We start from the raw sequence: 17113 nt of genomic DNA, 5'->3' as shown, positions 1-17113 counted from the left end.
TCTCAAGATGCAGCTGGAAAGTTGGTGTGTTAAGTGTGTGTTCCAGTTTCTTCTTTCTTGGAGAGAAGTTGGGAGCTGGAGTTTTTTTTTTTTGAGTTGGAGTCTCACTCTGTCACCCAGACTGGAGTGCAGTGGCCACTCCCAAGCCACCGCAGTCTCGACCTGCTGGGCTCCAGCTATCCTTCCACCTCAGCCTTCCAAGTAGCTGGAACTGCAAGCATGCACTACCACGCCCAGCTAAATTTTGATTTATTGTAGAGATGAGGTCTCGCCAAGTTGCCCAGGCAGGTCTTGAACCCGCGGGCTCAGGAAATCCACTCACCTCAGCCTCCCAAAGCGTGGGATTACAGGCTGAGCCACCGATCCTGGCTGGGAGCTGGAGTTTATCTCTCACTCAGTTTGCACAAAATTGGGGAGAGGATCTACGGCAGTGCTAAATTCTAATTTCCTCTGCACACTATTTCAACCCATTGCTTTGCTTTTGGTTGCCCGCAGGGGCCTGGGAGCTGCTTACTCCATCTACTCTGAGTTAAGTGGGTTAGTTGGAGGCTTGAATTTATTTCTGGAGCAAGCTAGCAGGAGGAGTTGTGAGGAGTGTCGACATGCACCTTAATCTCCTAGAGGACTGCTGATTGCCTGCTTTTTAAGCTCCCAGATGCAGGCTAATTAATGACCCAACTTACAGATAACAACTGGAAAAGTCACAACATTAGTTGTGTAGTTAGTTTCCTCTAGGGAGAAATTGGGACCTAGGAGTTTTTGATTGTTCGATCACTGCTGAGCTTGAGACGGTAGCTTCTGGAAGCCCACCTCTTTAAGGTCTAGGGAGGTTCACAAATGCAGACCTCATCAACTCCCAAAGCTAGGTGATTTAGGAGTGTGAACTGTAAAAGTTGGGGAACTGAGTGCATGCACAAACTCCTTCCAGGGAGAATCTGCAGACCTAATTTTTTTGCTGGAACAAGGTGAACCTTGTTCAGAAGTTAAAAACTTCTGTGTGTCAAAAGACACTGTTGGGAGTGGACTCACCATCCACATAGTGGGAGAAAATATCTTCTCATACAACTGATGAGAGTCTAGTATCCAGAATGTATACAAAACTTTACAGCTCAGCAATAAAAAGGACAAAGTTAAAAGTTAAAAAGGGCAAGTAACTTGAATAGACATTTCTCCTAAGAAGATATATGCTCATGAAAAAATGTTCAAAATGTTCAATACGCACATGAGAAAATGATCAAAGTTATTAGTCTTCAGGGAAATGCAAATAAAAACTATAATGATACAACTTTACACTCATTAAGGTGACTAGAATGAGAAAGTCAGAAAATAGCAAGTGTTGGCAAGGATGTGAAGAATATGGAGCTCTTAAATTGCTGCTAGAAATATAACATGGTGCAGCAGCTGTGGAAAAAGTTTAGGTAGTTAACAGCTAAAGCTACCATATAACTTAGCAAATCTACTTCTAGGCACATATCCAAGAGAATTAGAAATATGTGTCTACAGAAAAACTTTTACACAAATGTTTGTAAAAAGCATTATTCAAAATTAGCAAAAAAGAAGAAACGCACATATTTCTCAAGTGATAAATGAATAAGCAAAATGTGATATTTTGCAATTATTCAGGCATAAAAAGTAATGAAGTACTGATACATGCTACCTGGTCGATGAACCTCAAAAACATTGTTAAGTAAAAGGAGCCAGACACAAAAGGCCTTGTATGATTGATTCTACTTATATGAAATGTCCAGAATAGACCAAAACATACAGACAAAAAAGAGACTAGTGGTTGCTAAGGGATGGATGCTAAGGGGAGATGGGGAGTGACTGTTAATGGGTATGGGGTTTCTTTTTGAGATAATGAAAATATTTTGGTATTAGACAGTTACACAACTCTGCATATGCTAAAAATGACGGAATTGTGTACTTTTATGGCTTGTGAATTATATCTCAATAAAATAATAAAATTTAGCAAAAAAGTTTGCCAGCATCACACAAGTAATTCTTTTTTTTTTTTGAGTTGAAATCTCACTCTGTCGCCCAGACTGGAGTACAGTGGCCGCTCTGGGCCACTGCAGCCTCGACCTTCCACCTCAGTCTTCCAAGTAGCTGGAACTACAGACGCGCGCTACCACGCCCAGCTAATTTTTTGATTTATTGTAGAGATGAGGTCTCGCCGAGTTGCCCAGGGGGTCATGAACCCACAGGCTCAGGCAGTCCACTCACCTCGGCCTCCCAAAGTGCTGGAAACATAGAAAAAGAGAGCTCTGTTTTTAAAAACTCATTTTATTAATCAGCATAATCTTTTTTTTTGTTTTTGAGTTGAAGTCTCACTCTGTTGCCCAGACTGGAGTGTAGTGGCACGCTCCTGGCCACTGCAGCCTCGACCTGCTGGGCTCCAGCAATCCCTCCGCCTCAGCCTTCCAAGTAGCTGGAACTACAGGTGCGTGCTACCACGCCCAGCTAGTTTTTGACTTATTGTGGAGATGAGGTCTCGCCAAGTTGCCCAGGCGGGTCTTGAACCCGCGGGTTCAGGAAATCCACTCACCTCAACCTCCCAAAGCTCGGGATTACAGGCTGAGCCACCGAGTCTGGCTTAACCAGCATAATCTTAATAACTAAAGCTTTTATGAGAAGGAAAATATAGACTACTTAGGAGAACAGATGCAGAAATCCTAAACCAAATATTGATGTATTGAATCAGCAATGAAAAAAAAAGGGCAATATATCACAATGAAGTTAGGTTTATTCTAGCACTACAATCTTAGTTAATATTTGAATATCAGATTAGTGTTATTAACCAAATTAGTTGCATGAAGATTAATAATCATGATTATCTCAATAGATCTAGGAAAAATATTTGATGAAATTTAACACCCATTTATGATAAAACTTTAGGAAATTGGGAATTAAATGAAGTTTCCTTTGTGAAATAAGGAATCTTCTAAAAGTGATAGTAAACTTTATACTTGGTAGTAAAATGTTGAGAGCTTTCTTTCTGAAATTTTGAAAGAGACAGGAAAGCCTGCTATCATTATTTCTATCAACATTGTATTTAAGACCCTGTTCAACAAAAAGACAGGAATAAGACATAAAGGTTAAGCAACTAGAGAGTTAAAAAAAAAAGTCATTATTCATAGATAGCATTTAGAAAATCCAAAAGAATCTAAAGATAAAATATGACAAGTATTAAGTATATTAAAGTTTCTGGATCTAAATTTAAAATACAAAAATCAACATAACAGAAAATTAAAAAAAATTTAAAACTAACATTTATTCTTTTTTATTTTTTGTTATAAATATGTGGGGTACAATTCAGGGTTAGCTATACAAGCATTGATTATGCATGTACCCTTGTTAATGAGTTATGCCCCTCCTTCCCTTAGCAGTTTCCCTCAACCGCCAATCCCACCCCACCTCCCCTGACAGTTTCCTATTACTGCCAATCTCTAAAACTAACATTTATTCTTAGGGTTAAAACCTTGAGGTCAAATATATAGCTGGACAATGACAATTTAATGGGCCTCAAGATTTATCTTAGAGCTACAGCAATGTAAGATAGTTTGGTACTGGCACAAGAATAGATAAACAGACCAATTTAACAGAGATTCCAAAAACAGATTCATGTTTATGGATATTTGATTATGGCAAAAAATGACACTGTGAAATAGTAGGACTAGATTTAACTTTTCAATAACTTGTGCTGGGCAATTGGATATTTGTATGGGAGAAAACTTGACTCCTAGTTTAGGTCATACACAAAAAAATCAGTTCCATGAAGATTGTAGGTTTAAATTCAAAAGGTATAATGACAAAGCACTAAAAGACAATGTTGATGAATACCTCTCTAATCTGTGATAGGGAAAGTTTTTTAAATGACACAAATAGCATCTGTCTCAAGGTAAAAAGAATCGTAAATTAGACTATATTGCAATTAGGAGTTTCTGTTCATCAAGATATTCTATTCCATTAGGAGAGCAAAAAGGCAAGCAGATAGGTGTAACACATGCAACCACAAAAGATCCATATTCAGTGGATACAAAGAGGTCCTATACATCAGTAACGTCAGTTGACCCTCTAGAAAAATGGCTGAGTTTTGAACAGGCACTTCACAAAAAAGGGATATCCCAATGACCAATACACTTACGAGAAGGTCCTCAAAATCATTGGTAATCAGAGGAATACTTATTATTATTAAAAGATGGGATCTTGTTGTGTTACCCAGGCTGTTTTTGAATTTCTGGGCTCAAGTGATCCTCCTGCATCAGCATCCTGGGTGGCTGGGACTACTGGCATGTACCATTCCACCTGGCTCAGACATACATATTAAAACCATAATGAAATAACATTACATACCCACCAACAAGAATTGCTCAGGTTAAAAACAAATGGGCCGGGCTTGGTTGCTCAGCTCCTGTCATCCCAGCACTTTGGCATGTCTGTTGTCTCAGCTACTTGAGAAGCTGAGGTAGGAGGAACTCTTGAGTCCAGGAATTGTACTACTGCATTCCTACTTGGGCAGCAGAGTGATACCCTGACTCAAAGAAACAACAAAAACCCAAAAGTGGATAATACCAATGTAGACAAGGATGTAGAGTAAGGAGAACTCACATATGCTGCTGGTAGAAGTGGCAACCACTTTGGAAAACTCTGTGGCATTATGCACTAAAGTGGAACATACAGTTACCCTGTGACTTAGCAGTTTAACTCATGGGCTTATGCTCACCAGAAATTCATATATGTATGCAGAAGACATATATGGGAATAACAGCATATCATCTGTAATTTCCAAAATTGGAAATTACCCCAGTGTTCATCAACAGCGATTGGATAAGCATATATTAAAATAAATAAATATAAATATCAACCAATAAATATTGATAAACAGTAGATTGAATAAATAAATGTGCAGTGGCCTTGTACAGTGATCTTGTACAGTGACAATAAATGAATTGCAAGTATACTTTTCAATATTGATGAACCTGGAAAATAAAGGTACAAAGAAGCCACAAAATAATGGATACTATATGAATTCATTTATACACATTTCAAAAACAGGCAAAATCACACTATTAGAAGTCAAGGCAGGGTTACTTTTGTGGAGGGATGGAATAGTAATTGGGAATGGATGCTGGGGAACTGGCATAGTTCTATTTTTTTGTCATAGATAGTGGTTTTTTGCAGTAGTTTATAGACTTATGTTTTGTGCACGTTGTGTTGGTTACATGAATTTTTGTGATAATTCATTTGTACATTTATGTTTTGTGCACTTTTCTATATATTAAACTTCACAGTAAAAATGGTTGAAAGGATGCCTATTTGAGGAGGTCTTCAGAAGGAATATCAATATCATTTCTTGGTTTTAGGCCCTCAACTTCACATGTTTCTTAATATCTTATCAAAGAGAGATAGTGAAAAAAAAAAAAAAAACCCAGATAACAAAAGCTAGATCAGTAGGCTATGCAGCTTCTTCATTGAGGAGTATAATATAAGAATTATTAATTCCTAAGTTTTTCTTTCTAAGTTTTTCTTGGAAGTTTTTAGTCTAAGAATGAGACTTTATTTTTTGTTTGTTTGTTTTAAATTAGGAGGTGCTAATGATGTTGGATAACTATGTGAGAGATTTCAAAGCATTGATTGACTGGATTCAACTTCAGGAAAAGCTAGAGAAGACAGATGCTCAAAGCAGGTAATGAAATCTCTGATCTATATATGTATATTAGCCAGCAGTTTCAATAACAGTCATTAGAATTGACAATGGATTTAACCTCAAATTGACTTGAAACTTACAAAAATTTAAAAGGTGTAGGTACTGCATTTCTCATTTAGTTCAATAACATAGTTACTGGGTATTTACCAGTGGATGTTATTGGATATTATCACTTTATTCAGGATAGAAATTTAATTGCCGAATATGAAATATTTACTACTCTCATGGTATTTATCATCTATGATAAAATAGAATTTATTAGTACAAAAAATTCTATGGTTGTTTAGAGAAGGACATATCTTTTTTGGACAACAGATCAGGGAACATTTCATGGAGCATGCAGAAAACATGTTTCAAGGGTGGGATGAATTTTACCATGTGGTTGGCCTTTTGGATGAAGGGACTAATAGTTAAAACAGATATGTAAGTGTAGGGCACATGTGAAATGGAAAAAATGTAGGGAAAGCTATTTCTTTTTAATGTAGTAGGCAGTGAGGAAAGTTGATGATTTTTGATTAGTGGAGTAATAATAGATCAAAGCTCCTTTAGAAAGATTCCTTTGAAATCAGCACACAATATCTGAATGCTGTGTGCCAGGTCCTGGGACTTGTGGGTATGAGGAAAGACACAGTCCCTGCCCTCATGAAGTGTATAGTGCATGCTGTGGTTTGAATGTGTCTCCCCAAAATTCATATGTTGAAACTGAACACCAATGTCATAGTACTAAGAGGTGGGGCCTTTAGGAGGCCATTAAGTTGGGAGGGTGTAGCCCTCATGAATGGGAGTAGTAACCTTATAAGAAAAGTGGGAGCAGTTCTCCCACCATGTGAGGTCACAGATGGAAGGTGCTATCTATGGGGAACAGGGCCCTCACCAGGAATCAAATCAACTGGCACCTTGATCTTGGACTTTCCAGCTTGAGAAATAAATTTTGTTGTTTATAAATTACCCAGTCTAAGATATTTTATTATAGCAGCCTGAAGGACTAACTGAATTTCTAACAGGAAAAACTGGTGTTAAATAAATGTAAGTGTGCAAAGTGTCACCAAGAAGAAATACAGTTCACTCTGGGAGTGTATGAAAAAGTAATCTCAATCAGTTTGCTAAGTCTAGAAAGGCTTTCTTGAGGAGGTGACATTTAAGTTGAAACAGAATTGTTAAGCACCAGTGAGCTAGACAAAGAGAAAAGAGTAATTCCAGATAGCAATAGCAGTTACGTATGAGGTCCTTGAGGTGGACGTGAGCACAGTGTAGTCAAGGAATTTAGAGTTTAGCAGGGCAGAAGTAAAAAGAACAAGGGAAAGAGTAGCATGAGCTGAGAGCCTAGACAGGTAGGTAAAAAAGTTCAGTTTCACTGGTAATGGCAATAAATATGTAATTAAAAAGACAAAGTCTATGAAATATTATTTACCAGTGAAATTGTAAAAGAAGATACTGTTGGCATGGTTGAAGGGAAATGGAGAGTAAGACAGGGATATCCAGGGGAGTGATGGGAATCTGATTTGAGAGCATATTGTGCATCCTGTCAACTGATTGGTTGTGGGGGCCAGTGAAGAGGGAGGCGTAGAAGTTGTTAGATTGCTTAACTTTCCCAGCAAAGAGCAATGAAATCTTTTTGCTCCTACTCTCCTGAGTGGTTAAAAGCTAGAGGAAAGAGACTTTATATATTCCTTTGGAGTCTTCATTTAACCTTTACCATTTTCTTTCTGTTTTGATCCCTTTTCTACAAACTTACTTTTCCAGGACGTCAGACACAAGTAGACTAAATTATTATCATTGCCTCTTAAATGTATTTTAGCTGGGCATGTGGAAGCTTGTAAATCATAAGTAGTGTATCATGTGTCTCCTTAACTCCGTGACCTTTTTGAGATAAGTAAAATTCTGTTGCTGTGCTATATTGGGTGGAAAGTTCTGGGCCATACATTGTCTGTGATATCTCACTGGTAGTATGGTAACTTTCTGGTAAGCAATGCTCTAGGAAAAAATTATGATTATTTTATCACCCACTAACAACCAAGAGAGAAAATTAGTTTTTTACCCCCCTTTCTCTGTTAATTTAATATGGCATATGTATTGAATTGGCAGGCCAACATCATTGGCATGGGAAGTAAAGAAGATGTCTCCAGGACGTCATGTGATTCCAAGCCCATCAACAGATAGAATAAGTGTAACATCAAATGCTCGCCGAAGCTTAAATTTTGGGTGAGATGAAATTTAAAAAAGACTTGCATTGCAGTAAATTTTCTGTAGATAATATATTATTATAAAAGTATATTCCACCATAAAATTATCCATGTATATGTTTGTGTGTTAAGCAGAATGCTGTGTACATGTATCAATAACACCTAGGAGGAGAACACTGTGCATTGACTAGCAATTCCAGGGGAGGACTTTAAACGCCTCCCCAATTTCTGCTAAGATTCTTCGATCTGATAGGAGGTTTTGCATAAACCCAGTTGCCAGAATATAAGTCTGAGGAGACATATTCTGACTTGCACAAGTCAGGTAAAGCAGCATTATTACAGATAGGCAGTAAGAATCAACAGAAGCTTAGGATCCATGGTGACATGGTCCACTAAGCCTTAGGAGAGGTAACCAGGGAGATGAGATCTATTTGTATGTGCCCACTTCTCACCACAATAAAAGACTCCAAAAGCACTCTGTTCTGGATTTTATATACTGAATGTCATTTAGATCAGCAGCCCCCAATCTTTTTGGTTTCATGGAAGACAATTTTTCCCTGGACGATGGAGGGTGGGGGAACGACATCAAGTATTAGATTCTCGTAAGGAGTGTGGCAATCTAGGTCCCTTGGATGTGCAATTCACAATAGAGTTCGCACTCCTGTGAAAATCAAACGCCCCGCTGATCTGACAGGAGGCAGAGTTCTGCTCACCCCCTGCTCACCTCCTGCTGTGTCTCCTGGTTCCTAACAGGCCACAGATCTACCAGTCCGCAGCCCAGGAGTTGGGGACCCCTGATTTAGATTACTGACCTCAAGCATTACAGGACATCCCATTCTAGAGGGATGAGGACAAAATCTGGGTTGTTCTGGACAGTTCCACCTTATCTCAAGATGTCATGTTCTTGGTATATTCTGCCTGACAGTTGCAAGCCAGAGGGGAAGAGCTGGGTTGACCAAGGGACCTGTCTTCCTGCTTTGTGTATGTTTGAAATTATCTGAATAAAAAATTAAAAAAATTCAGGAGATTAAAGTTTAGCTTTAAGGAAATGTAATATATTCAAGTATAATTAATGATTCGGAGATCATTAGCTCATTAATATAGTTCATGCTAAATATTTTATGACATGAACTAGCAATTTCTTTAGCAACAAAAGATCTAAATATATATCATACATTGTGTTATTGTTGTATAGATCACATGTTTTATACACTACAAGCTCATCAACACAGTTTTAAAATCGTTTTATGCAGTTATCTTTTTAATTAGATAGAAGTGTTATATTTATATTGTCTTTTATATTTACCCGTGTAGTTATCTTTTGTAGTCCTTTACTATTGCTCCTTATTTCCTCATGCAAATTCAAGTTACTGTCTATTGACTCATTTCAGCCTGAAGTACTCCCTTTAATATTTCTTCTTGGGTAGGTCTGCTAGTGACAGATTTTCTCAGTTTTTGTCTTAATTTACCCTTTAGTTCTTGAAGGATAGTTTTATAGTATATAGAATTCTTGTTTGACAATCCTTTTCTTTTTTTAAATATTAAAATGGAGACGGAGTCTTGTTATGTCACCCAGGCTGGTCTCAAAATCCTGGGCTCAAGTGATCCTCCGCTTCAGCTTCCCAGTGTGCTAGGATTACTTGGCCTGGCATTCCTTTTGTTTCAGCTTTTTGAATATATTACCTCCTGCCTTCTGGTTTCAGTGGTTTCTGATGAGAAATAAATCAGCTGTCTTGAGAATTCTTGAATGTGATGTATTACTTACTTTTTGGTGCCTTTGGCTTTTGATCTATTGGCTATGATGTGTCTAGGTGAGACTCTGAATTTACCTTAGTTGGAGTTCATTGAATTTCTTGGATATGTAGCTTAGTCTTTTCCATCAAATTTGGGAAGTTTTTGCTTATTGTTTCTTTAGATATTATTTCTGCCCCTTTTTCTCTCTTCTGTCCTCTGAGACTTCCACTATACTTATGTTGACACTCTTGATGGTTTCTTTCCCACAGGTCTTTGAGGTTCTGTTCATTTTTCTTTATTCTTTTTTCTTTCTGTTTCACAGATTAGATACTCTTAATAGACCTTTCTTCAAGTTTGCAGATACTTTATTCTGTCATAAATCTGTTGTTGGACTCCTCTGGTGAATTTTTGATTTCAGTTATTTTACTATTCAACTTCACAGAACATTTGTGTGGTTCTTTTTATATTTATTTTCTCTTTATTGATATTCTGTATTTGGTGAAACTTTATTCTTATGCTCTCTTTTGGTTCTTTAGACAAGACTTACTTTTGTTCTTTGATGTTCTTTAAATGTAATTATAATAGCTGATTTAAAGTCTTTGTCTAGTAAGTCCAGTGTCTGGGCTTCCTATTACTAATCTTGTGCATGGGCCATACCTTCCCTGTTTGTATTTTTTTTTGTTGAAATGTAGATGTTTTAATTAATAAAATATGATAACTTTGAAGATCAGATTGTAACCCTCTCCAGGATAGCTGTTGTGACTGTTTGTTGTTGTTGTTACTGTTAGTTTGGTGACTTCTTGGGACCAGCAAACCCAGACATAATACAAAGTCTGTATTCTTTGTTGTATGCAGCCACTAAAGTCTCTGCTTAGACATCTACTAATGATGTGACTGAAGTTTTCTTAAATGCCTTGTTCAAGAATCTTAGTTTTTTCTAGTCCCTTGTATCTGTTGGAACTTGCTCTTAGTGCTCTGGCAGTTTATAACTCTACCTTTCTTTCAGTTTCTGTTTTCTCAAAACCTCAAGGCCAGTCTGAGGTGAGAGATTAGGGTCCTCTCAAATCTTTCCTAGGTATGCTTATAACTGGAATACATGTGTGACCTTCTTGATTTCCAGGAATATGTTGGAGCTTTTCAAAGCCCTCTGTGGACATCTCATTTTCCAGCTTCTCCTTTTAAGTTTTTTCGTCAGCCCTGTTCTTCTTAAATGTTATTGTCCCATCTGGTAGTTGTGATAATGGGAAAGTTTGTTTTTAAGACTTTAATTGATTTTGGACTCTAATTATTATTATTTTTTTACTTAGAAAATACTAACTTTTATTAAATTATTATTTTGGGGTAAAAAAAGTTAGATTCCCCATCTATATCCTTTATTATTTTCATAGATTTAAAAAAATTTATATTTATTTTAAAGATGTGGGGTACAAGTCAGGATTGGGTACATAAGTGATCTACGTGCAGATGAAGTTTGGGGCTCCCACTGGACCTCAGTTCTCCTGGATTGGGATCAGGCACCCTTACTGATATTGTGTCCCCACCCCTTTCTGGCAGTGTCTGGCTACTGCCAATCCCTTTCTTGTAGTATTAATGATAGGTGTTCAGGGTCCACTTGTGAGTGAGCACATATGGTACTCAGTTATTTGTTTCTGTGATAGATCACTGAGTATGATAGGCTCTAAATCCATTCATGTTGCTGCAAAGTCCATAGTTTTGTTCTTCTTTATGGGTGTATAATATTCCATCATGTATATATACCACATTTAAAAAAATCCAGTCCACTTTCGATGGGCAGCACGTTTTGGTTCCATGGACTGTATTCTTTAGAGTGAATCTGAACATTTGATACATAATGAGAGGATTGATAAATCGTTTACTTGGCCAGTTTTCTTTTCTCTGTTAAAACCTGACCTTTCTTGACTGTTTGTCATCACCCTACCTTCATATCATAGTTAACAGCTTTTCCTTTTTGTTAATGCTAGACCTCAGATGTAGTTTTATTATTACATTTGCATTGAATCAGAAATTTTTAATGTCTTTTTTTGCACTTATATTTTGACCTTCTTTGAGGCAAGATCTTTGCCTTATCTCTGTATTCTAAGTGCCTAGCCCTGTACCTGGCACTTAGGAAAAGCTGATTGTTTAGTCAATAGAATCAAACTTTTGTTTTCAAGTTTCTTTATGAAGTTATTAGGTAGTGTTACCTTTAGTGAAGGTTGATGGGCTTTGGAACCATATAATAATTGGACCATAATGGAGTAGGGAAAAGATAAACATGCAAACTTACTCTGTAATGCATTCTATTGGTCTTTGGTTCAGAGTATTGTATATTGCATGGTTTAACACTAAAAACCATTAATGCATGTGTGGTAAAAGTTCCCAGACTGATCTCCACATAACCGTATTGTTGGGTTAATTGACAGTCTTCATTATCATTATAAAACATATTGTTTGTGCTTGCTGGACAATTGTGGCTCATCGGTTACCTATAGTATATCTACTTACTTGTGTTTCTGCTGGTTGAGTTATATGTTAATTGCACATAAGTTATTATTTACCAAACTTGGCTTATGCAAGTTTTTTTCTTTATTTTAACTCTCTATTTATTTATGTTTTGAGTTGGAGTCTCACTTTGTTGCCCAGGCTGGAGGACAGGGCATGATCATGGCTCACTGCAGTCTAGACCTTCTGGGCTCAGATGATCCTTTGCCTCAGCCTCCTAAGTAGCTGAAATTACAGGGACACACCGGCAAGCCCAGCTAATTTTTTGATTTTTGTAGAGACAAGCTCTTGCTATGTTCTTAGGCTGGTCCTCAATTTCTGAGGCCAAGCAATCCTCTCACCTTGACCTCCCAAAGTGTTGGCATTACAGGCATGAGCCACCATACCTGGCCGACTCATAATTTAAATAAGCAAGCCAGTGAAATATGAGTGAAAAAAGAATTACCATTTCTGTGAAAACTAAGATAAGTTTTTGGGAAACTTTGATAAAGGCCAGGCTCAGTGGCTCATGACTGTTAGCCCAACACTTTGGGAGACTGAAGTAGATGGATTGCTGAGGACAGGAGTTTGAGACCATCCTAGGCAACATAGTGAAACCTTGTCTCTATACAAAATTTAAAAAGCTGATTGTGGTTGCATATGCCTATAGTCCTAGCTACTCAGGAGACTGAGGCAGAAGCATCCCTTGAGCCTACGAGTTTGAGGTTGCAGTGAACTATGATTCCATCACTGTACTCCAGCCTGGGCAACAGAGCAAGACCCTGTCTTTAAATAATTAAATGAATAAATGTGCAAACAAACATATAAATAAGGCTACTGTCAAATGAAGAGTGGGTAGGACAGCCATGAAAGTTTGGGGAAAATATTATTACAGTTGAGGAGAATTGTACATTAAATTAATTAACAAATGTCACTGAATTTTCACTCCACTTTTTGTATATTGTCAGTGAGGCATCATGCTTGTGATACATGTAAGAAATATGAACAAAGAAAACGCCTGTTTTAATAGTGCCTATATAAAAATTAACAATGCACATTTATATCATTAAAACACATGTATGAAAAAACAAAAACTTTAATGTTCCAATGCATAATTTTTTCAAGATTCCCTATTTAAATCAGTTTTTCTTTTAAATAACTAATGAGGGCTTCTCTATTATCCTTATTCCCCTCTCTTTACTCCCATATGTTATAATGTGTTACACTATAAAAATTAATGAGGTATTAGATGAAGATAAATTTATATAGGCTGTCTTAGATCACCATGATAGTGTGTTAGTCTATATATGTAGATACACACCCAATTATTTTAAAATTTAGATATAGTGAGCATATATTAAAACATTTTATCTTTTACATTTAATTTATTAATTGCATTTATTTTTCTCTATAGAGGTTCACCTGGCACAGTGGCTGCTCCCCGACAGGCTCCCACAGGTGTCAGTTGGGCTGACAAGGTAAAAGCTCATCATACAGGCTCTACTGCTTCTTCAGATGTGGCACCTGCCCAGTTTTGCCCACCGATGACAGTGCAGAAGCCTTCCCGTAAAAATGGCAAGTGACTTTTAAATAGCCATTTTGTGCAATAAATAGGTGGATGTATAGAGATATTTATTTATTTTGTTTACAATTGGTCATAATAGAGTTATACATTTATCTTTTTTGTAGTTAAAACCATAACATTATCTTAAAAACTTATGCATAACTACTTTTTAGCACTTTTTGATAGCTTATGGAGATCTTTCTAGATTCACATCTGCCCTGTGTAAACTTTAAGGAGAATGGTGTGTTTTGCCAATTCATTTATAAGATCCTGGAAAATAGTTTAAACTTATAGTAGAACAAAAACAGACTAGTTCATCTCTAGACAAAATACACTTTTAAGTGGCATGTTATTATTTCAGCTGTTTAATATTTGATTGTTTTTTGGTACTTCAAAATAATATTGTTTATATTTTTTCAGATCAATTTTCTGTGCCATCAGAATGATTAAGGAACACAAATAATTAGAAGGGGTATTATTATGAGGGCCTAAATTTATTTCTTATAAGAATTTCCAGGCTAGGTGAGTGGCTCACATCTATAATCCCAGCACTTTGGGAGACTGAGGCAAGAGGATTGCTTGAGCCCAGGGGTTAGAGACCAGCCTGGGCAACATGGCCAAGACCACGTCTCTACAATTAAAAAAAAATAGCCAGGAATGGTGGCATGTGACTGTAGTCCAGCTACTAAGGAGGCTGAGGTGGGAAGATTACCTGAGCCCAGCGGGTTGAGGCTCCAGTGACCGTGATTGTACCACTGTACTCCAACCTGAGCGACAGAGTAAAACTTTAACTCAAAAAAAAAGAATTTTCTTTATAAAATCTTTTATAATAAAATTTGAGAGTAGATTTTTAACATATTCATAGAGGCTGGTATTTTAGAATGATGGTAAATAATAATGAGTTTGTGTTATGAGTTTAGGAGAACTTCAGAAACTGCTTTCTGTTTTCTTCACTGGAAGATCCCATTGGAGCTTTTCAGTTCAGAATGAAGTGTTTTATTGCACATAACAAAATCATTGCTGTCTTTGCATCATGGATGTGTTTTGTTTGTTTTTTCCATTTTGGTCTTGGTAAGTTGTGTTGGGTTACTTCAAATAATATTTCTTACTTTTCCCCTAATATATTGTTCCTATTTTCTTCATACAAGTTGAGTAGTAGATAACTGACAATAGGCCAGAGTTCTTTCTCTTAGGAAAAAGGTAGAAAAATATGAATTATAAAGCTTAGTTTCTGTATCTTGAAAGGATCTGGGAGAAATGTGTTGTAAAATCAAAATTGCAAACAAAGAAATCATGGTGTTAGCACATATCATAGTTTTGTTTAAAGTGGTACTCTCAGATTATTCATGAGTAACCCTTTTCGTTGAGAATGAAATAATAGATCTTGATTATATCTCTGCTTAAGGAAACCATTATTAATATACTGGGAAGTTTTGTTTTGGATTACCTAGTCTTCAGTTTTGGAGTTTCAGTGCGCTGTTGTGCAGAGTGAGTTAATGGCATTCTGTGGAAAAAGAAATATGTTTTTCCTCTGCTCTCACACCACAACAATCAGCACAGAAGACTTCTGTGATCTCTGGTCACCAAGAAGTATGTGACGATTTCTCCCTGCCAACAGCCAATCAATTCTGCAGCAGACATCAGTTTGTTGTCACCTAATTCAATTCTGTTCTAGCACTATCATCCTGGAGAAGGCATCAAATACCATAGGTTGAGCAGTCCTGCAAGACTGCCTCCCACTTCTGATGCTAATAGCAAGCTCCAGGTTGTTTTACCTGTGTTGTGCTCTGACCATCCAGCTGTAAGTCTGAGTTCCCACCACTTCCTTTGACTTGATTTGCTAGAGTGGCTCACAGAACTGAGGGAAACACATTTATGGTTTATTATAAATGATATTACAAAGGATATAGATGAAAAGTTGCATAGGGTGAGGTATATGGGAAGGGGTAAGGAACTTTCTAACCTCTCCAAGCACACCACCTTCAGGAGCCTTCTGGTGTTCAGCTATCTGAAAGCTCCTTGAACACTGTTTTTTTTTTTTTTTTTAAATTTTAGATTTTCATCAAAACTTCATTACTTAGGAATGATTGATTAAATGATTGGCAGTCAACTTAACTTTTAGCCCCTTTTGGTCATTCCAGTGACTAGCCCCCATTCTGAAGTTGCCTGGGTGCTGCTAGGCACTAGTCAGCTTATTAGCATACAAAAAGACACCGCTTTATTCCAAGGGTTTTAGGAATGTATAACCAGGAGGCTGTGATGAAGCCCAAATATATATTTCACAATGTCGCAGGCAAATACTTCAAGTAATATATAATAACAGTAGCTATAGTGTCAAAGTTTGTAATCATATGCTGTAAAAATAATTCTTATGGCCAGGCTCGGTGGCTCAGTCTGTAATCCCAGTACTCTGTGAGACTGAGGCGAGGTGGATTGCCTGAGCCCAAGGGTTAGAAACCAGCCTGGGCAACTTGGTGAGACCTCATGTCTACAATAAAGTTAAAAAAAATCAGCCAGGTGTGGTAGTGCACACCTGTAGTTCTGGCTACTTGGAAGGCAGCGAAAGTTCACTGGAACCCAGTAGGTCAATGCCGGTGTGGCCGTGAGCATGTTACTACACTCCAGTCTGGGTGACATTGAGACTCCAACCCAAAAAAATAAAAAATAAAAATTTTTTAAGATGATAGAATGATCACATACATTTAATTTGCACTTCTCCAAACCCAGCTAAAATGGTATAAAAAGATTTAAAAATTAAACTTAAGGTAAAAGAGATGGGGGAAGAGATGATATGAACAATGTTTTAAAAATAGGCCAGAAATATCTTAAAGGAAGATGTTCCTTGATGTCAATTCAACAGAAATGTCAACTAAAAATGTCAGTTCAACAGAAATAATTTGTAAAGAGTCAGTTCAATAGAAATATATGGTAATTCTAAATTTATATGTACCTAACATGATTTCAAAACATATTAAGCAAAAATTAACAACACTGAAGGGAAAATAAGTAAATCTCTACTCATACTGGGAAATATTAATATAATTGTCTCAACAACTGACGGTACAAGTAGACAAATTCAGTAAAGATTTAGAGTATTTGAACAACTCGATTAATGAAGTTGACATAATGGACATTTCTAACAAATAATGTATATTGTTTTCCATTCTTTTCTCTTTTATTGCTTCAGTCTGAATAGTGATATGTATTCTGGCTCAGTAATCCTCAGTTTTAATCTGCTATTAAGCCATTCTATTAAATTCATAATTTTCATTATCAGTTATAGAATTTCCATGTGGTCATTAAAAAATAGCTTTTGGTATCTTCTAGCAGTCTCTGTCTTTCCATATTTTCTTGAATATATTTATCATAGTTCTTTTTTTTTTGTTTTTTTTGTTTTTTTTTTAGTTGGAGTCTCACTCTGTCGTCCAGACTGGAGTGCAGTGG

The 17113-nt window shown here is 36.8% G+C and overlaps 1 protein-coding gene across 1 annotated transcript in view; it reads left to right on the top strand.

The window, feature by feature from the left end:
* Positions 1–17113, top strand: part of SCAPER (S-phase cyclin A associated protein in the ER) — a gene marked incomplete at its 3' end in the record, with an annotated part of 218865 nt that overhangs the window by 70167 nt on the left and 131585 nt on the right. Inside the window, exons 6-8 of the mRNA XM_021711065.1 lie at positions 5586–5686; positions 7793–7909; positions 13520–13680. Coding sequence (XP_021566740.1) covers positions 5586–5686; positions 7793–7909; positions 13520–13680 — 379 coding nt within the window. The remainder of the gene's footprint in view (positions 1–5585; positions 5687–7792; positions 7910–13519; positions 13681–17113) is intronic.

This window comes from Carlito syrichta, unplaced genomic scaffold (genome assembly GCF_000164805.1).
Source record: "Carlito syrichta isolate Samal-C Ts95f unplaced genomic scaffold, Tarsius_syrichta-2.0.1 Scaffold81549, whole genome shotgun sequence".
NCBI classification, from domain to species: Eukaryota; Metazoa; Chordata; class Mammalia; order Primates; family Tarsiidae; genus Carlito; species Carlito syrichta.
Note: the sequence above shows the minus strand (reverse complement) of the source record. Positions and strands in the feature narration are given on the sequence as shown.